This window comes from Lactuca serriola, chromosome 3 (genome assembly GCF_051521515.1).
Source record: "Lactuca serriola cultivar US96UC23 chromosome 3, Lser_US96UC23_V15, whole genome shotgun sequence".
NCBI lineage: Eukaryota > Viridiplantae > Streptophyta > Magnoliopsida > Asterales > Asteraceae > Lactuca > Lactuca serriola.
Genome location: NC_136410.1, coordinates 184,584,787 through 184,590,147, shown reverse-complemented (window position 1 = coordinate 184,590,147; position 5,361 = coordinate 184,584,787). Strand labels below are relative to the sequence as shown.

Genomic DNA, 5,361 nt, shown 5'->3' with positions numbered 1-5,361 from the left:
TGTTGAAGAATAATCGTTTGACAATAGCGACATCGGAACATACTCGAACTTGGTTAGGGAAATGACCAACGACAAGTACTTCAGACATTCGACGATTAGTAACATGAATGCATCATATTTGAGTGGATCCAAATCGAGAATCATGTTTTTATTCTGTTTGACAGTGAGGAGAGATGACTGAGCAGATTTTTCTTGAACGTATGAAGAGTCAACCGTTGTTGCAGGTCGGAGAAGAAGATGAACAGTTGTGAAAAAAATTAGCATTTAGGGTTTGGAAAATCTTTGAGAGTGGTAGAGATTGAATCGTTAATTGAAAGCCCCTTTAATAGTGAAAGACAAAAACAAAGTGACGATTGTGTGGCGATCCCTGATTTGACGCCTGGGAAAGTGGGATGTGACAACTACAGCGGCTAACAGGGTGTCAGGTGACATCAGGCGGCGAGAGAAATGGAACCGATTTAAATTCCACGCGCCATTATTTCAAAAATCTTATCTTCAATTGCTGCATCAGCAAATTTTATCCCCAAAGTTGTAAATTCCTTGTGTTCGTTTAGACAAATAATCACCTTTCACTTTTGAGAAAGAAACTTCATTAGTGCATAAAAAATGAATCTGCGAAAGTAAAAAATTTCATAAGTATCACAAACTAGACTTTTGGGAAATCATAAAGATCTTCGTGCAAGATTGTGCCAAAGATAAGGAATTAAAACAAGTTATAGTTGTAGGATTTAAGTGATGTCAATGAAGACATGAAACTGTGGATCCAGGGCATGAATCTCTTCCTTCTAAGTCAAGAAAGACCAAGAAGTGTCTGTGTGGTTTCCCGTTCAAGTATAATCATTTGTTTGTTAAGAATAAATGAAAGGCATCTTTTAAAGTTAGGCTAGAGAAGGTGGTTTCATCTTCAACCAAAACTACGAAACTTAACATAAGAACGAAAGTTGGATGAAGTACTTGGGTGACCGGTGTAGCCATAATCAGAAGTAGGTTTGTTATTATTTCAGTGACCGGGTGAGTTTAGAAATCTCAAATAAAAAATATTTGGATCTTATGGGTAGAAAAGTCTTGGTTTTAAAACAATTCATAAAGATCATGAAAAAAGAAAAAGAGATTTCGTGATACAATCCATAAAGGTGGAGTTACGTTAAATTCATGGTGAAAGCTAGAACTTTTAATTGTTCACCGTCAATTCATTTATGTGTGTTGAATGATGGGTTTCACTCAGTTCGTGGTGAACGAAGATAAAATCATGAACGCAGATGTTTCATAACCATAAACCTTAGTGGTATAGCTGAGAGTCTCAAGGGTTACATTTATGAGTGTGAAGGCAAATGGAGAAAAGTGAAGGTGGCTCTAGAGAAGTAAATGTACCTCTGCTATGTGAATATGACCAACCAGATAACTATTAACTCAAGATGAGAAGAGTATGGTAGCTCATGACTAATGTGAATTTAACAACCTAGTTTCGAAGAAGCGAATGGTAGATTCGGCTCATTAAGGCTTCACATTGAGTCTATTGAGGCTTTGGTGAACATGCAACAACATGCTTCTAGGGACACTTAGCTAGTGCAAAGATATGGAAATTATACCTGCCGCATCAGTCGTTTTTGCAATCTAACCTGCAATGTTACTTCAAAGAAACAAAGATATTAAATAAGAAAAGAAAATATTTTTGTATTTTGATAATTTGTGAAAAAGAAAGAAAACAAAACAAAAATAAAATATTTTTAGATTTTAAATTTGGAAGAGGAAAACACAAACAAATTAAATTTTTTATGTATTTTTGAAAGCTTTAGTGAAAGATAAAATGAAACGAGAATGCCTAATATACAAAGTATACAAAAAGATCAGACCACGAGCGTTTTCTTTTTAAAAAAATTGAGGTGTGAGGTAGGACGAACGTTCGTCTTAATCCGTGTCCCGAAAAATCAGAAACGAAATAGAGCGAGCATTCGTTGTATTTCTCTTGTTGTAAAAACAACAACGAAAGCGAACAGGTAACCCTAAAGCGAACATGCTACTTTAAAAGCAAACACGGTTTGGGAACTGACTTAGCTTCCATCATTCCTAGGTCTTGGAGTATTCTATTAAAGGATGATTCCGGCAAGGCTTTCGTGAAAATGTCAGCCAATTGGTCTATGGATCGAACGAAATGAATCTCAACGTTGCCATCTTCCACATGATCCTTGATGAAATGATACCTCAGTGCTATGTGTTTCATTATTGAGTGTTTCACTGGGTTGTGACAGATGCGAATTGCGCTTTCGGAGTCACAACAGAGTGGGATTCGCTTCATGTTCAGGCCATAGTCTCGTAATGGAATCTGAATCCATATGACCTGAGAAGTACAAAATACAACAACAATGTACTCAGATGAGGCTGTTGACAAGGAGAAGCATGTTTGCTTTTTGGATTGCCAGCTGACAAGTTTGCCATCGAGAAATTGGCATCCTCCAGTTGTGCTTTTTCTATCTAACCAGTATCCTCCAAGATCAGCATCTGAAAACTCTTGTACGAAGAAACCTGATTTTGTAGGATACCATATACAGAGTGAAAAGGTTCGTTTCAGATAACTAAATATATTCTTAACTGCCACCATATGAGGTTCGCATGGATTGGCTTGAAACCTAGAACAATAACAAATAGAAAACATAATATCAGGTCGACCGGTTGTTAGATACATTAGAGATCCTATCATTTGGTGATAAAGAGTCATATCAATAGCCGATTTTTCTAGAGATGGTGTTAGTTTCGTTCCGAATGCCATTGGAAATTTTACTTTGGAGTCTCCCGTCATGCCGAAATTAGGCAGTAAGGTCTTCATGTATGCTTCTTGATTTATAAAAATACCTTCTGGTTCCTGTCTTATATTCAAAGCAAGGAAAAAGTTAATTGGACCAATAGAGCTCATCTCAAATTTGGTTTCCATCAACTTTCTGAATTCAGCTGTTAAGCTCGGGAAAAGTTAGTGGTCACCCAATTTCTTGCAAAGGAAGGTTGGTTCAACCGAACCTTGCTTAAATTTGGACATTTTAAGAAAGCAATTGATAGTTTCATACCAGGCTCTTGGAGCTTGCTTCAGACCATAGACTGCCTTGTCCAATATATAGCATTGATCTGGCTACTTCTCATTCACAAAACCCGGTGGTTGTTCTGCGTAAACGGTCTCATCTAATTCTCCATTTAAGAACGCACACTTAACATCCATTTGAAATACGTCGAAGTTCTTGTGCGCTGCATTTGCCAAGAAAATGCGAACATATTCCAACCTTGCAACAGGAGTGAAGGTTTCTTCGTAGTCGATGCCTTCTTCCTGACAGTATACTCTAACCACGAGTCTCGCTTTGTTCCTTATAACATTGCCTTCTTTGTCAATTTTGTTACGAAACACCCATTTCATATCAACCACAGATGCATCTGGAGGAGTGGGAATCAATCTCCAAACCTTATTTCTTTCAAACTCATTAAGCTTGTTTTGCATTGCCTGTACCCAATCAGAGTGATTGAGCAGTAGTGACAATTTTGGGTTCTATATTGGAGACAAATGAATTAAACATGAAGTATTCCACTTGAGGGAATAGAGCAGTTTGTTTCGCTTGTAGTTGAGATCTTGTAAGAACTCCTGCGGATGGTTCACCAGTTACTTGTGTTTTTGGATGATCTTTGGTCCATTTTATTAGCGGAGGGTAATTTGGATCATAAGATGGATCTAATTCAACGTTCACGTCTTGGAATTCTGATTGAACATCCGTATCATCATTTGCATCTGTATTCTCCCCCTCGAATGATGATACCAGAATCGCTTCTTCCCCTACGACTGGACTTTCGTGTGTTACAACTGGATGCGAATCCTCCCCTTGGATAGGAGACCCTTATGAACCAGATGAACACTCCCCCTAGAATGGATCATTCGATTTCTGTGGAGTAAAAAGCTCCTCCTGAGGACTTGCATTGGAGTTAGAATTCTCCCCATCGAGTGTAGAGCTCGTGTTTTGAGGCTTATTTGTAGCAGATGGTTGATTATGCATGTCTTTCGTAGCGTCATCAATTATCTTCTCCAGTTCGTCTACTTTATTATCAGCTACCTTTGCTTCAGATGTGATGGCCTTCTCAGGTTTGTCAAATAAAAGCATAAATTCTTCACAAAGATTGACCAATGAAATGGTTACTTGATTCAATTGAGGAAAGATCTCTTTAGCTTGACTATCATTCGCTTGTATCTTCTTTAAGTAATTGTCATCGAATGTGACATAATAGGTTTCTTCAATCTTTTTGGATCGTTTGTTTAGAACCATATATGCTTTCGACATAAGCAAATATCCTAGAAGAATGCCTTCATCAGCCTTCGCGTCAAAATTATTTTGTTGTTCATTTGAATTGAAAATGAAACACCTGGAACCGAAAACATGGAAGAATTTGATGTTAGGTTTTTGTTTATTGATGAATTCATAGGGAGTGACAACGAATCTTTTATTAAGAAACGATATGTTCTGAGTAAAGCAAGCGGTGGCAACAACATCAACCCTGAAGTAAAGAGGCAGTGAAGCGAATGAAATCACGGTCCTGGCTGCTTCACACAACGAACAATTTTGTCTTTCAACGACCACGTTTTGCTATGGAGTGTAGGGAGCAGAAAAATTGTGAGATACTCCCTTATCAACGAGAAATGCATCGAACGCTTGGTTCTTAAATTCAAAACCATTGTCGCTTCGAACATTGTGAACCACCTTTCGCAGTTGTAACTCAATCTGCTTGATAAAGTCTTTGAGCTTAGGAGTTGCTTCAAATTTATGCTTAGGAAAGAACACCCAAGTGAAATGAGAAATATCATCTACAATAACGAGAATATATTTGTTACCACCACTATTTTTGAATGCAGATGGACCACAAAGATCAATGCGAAGCAGTTCGAGTGGCTCAAGAACCTTCGTGTTCACCAAAGTTGGATGAATTTTCCTACTTTGCTTAGGCAGCGTAGAGATGATCATTGTCATATTTCAAGAGAGGAAGACCTCTCACATGATCACCAAGAACTAGCTTTTTTTGATATCTTTGAAGTTGAGGTGCGAAAGTCTCCTATGCCATAACCAAATATCGTCTAAAGCAGCTTTAATGAGTAGACAGATAGAAGGCTTCCCTTATATCAGATAGATATTCAATTGATCCATCTCGCCTTTGCGTTTTGATTTAAGCAACACTGTTTTCGACTTCTTTTTGATAATTTCAGATCCTTCATCGTCAAACGAGACCCTTAACCCAATACCAACGACCAACTGCGAAACTCATGATTCAGAAACGAAGGTGTTTTTGGGAGATGACTTATGATTTGAAGGATAGGTGGGTTTGGAGGCAGATGATCTA

General features: G+C 37.9%; 1 protein-coding gene across 1 annotated transcript; it reads right to left on the bottom strand.

Annotated features, from left to right (window-relative positions):
- Positions 1 to 3,121: 3,121 nt before the first annotated feature.
- LOC145095924 (putative mitochondrial protein AtMg00820) lies at positions 3,122 to 3,481 on the bottom strand. Its single transcript, XM_079033732.1, has one exon. The coding sequence runs from the start codon at positions 3,479 to 3,481 to the stop codon at positions 3,122 to 3,124; it is 360 nt and encodes a 119-aa protein (XP_078889858.1).
- Between the last annotated feature and the right edge of the window lie 1,880 nt (positions 3,482 to 5,361).

Coding starts and splice junctions, on each gene's coding strand:
- LOC145095924 (XM_079033732.1), bottom strand. CDS start 3,481: ATGCAAAACAAGCTTAATGAGTTTGAAAGAAATAAGGTTTGGAGATTG.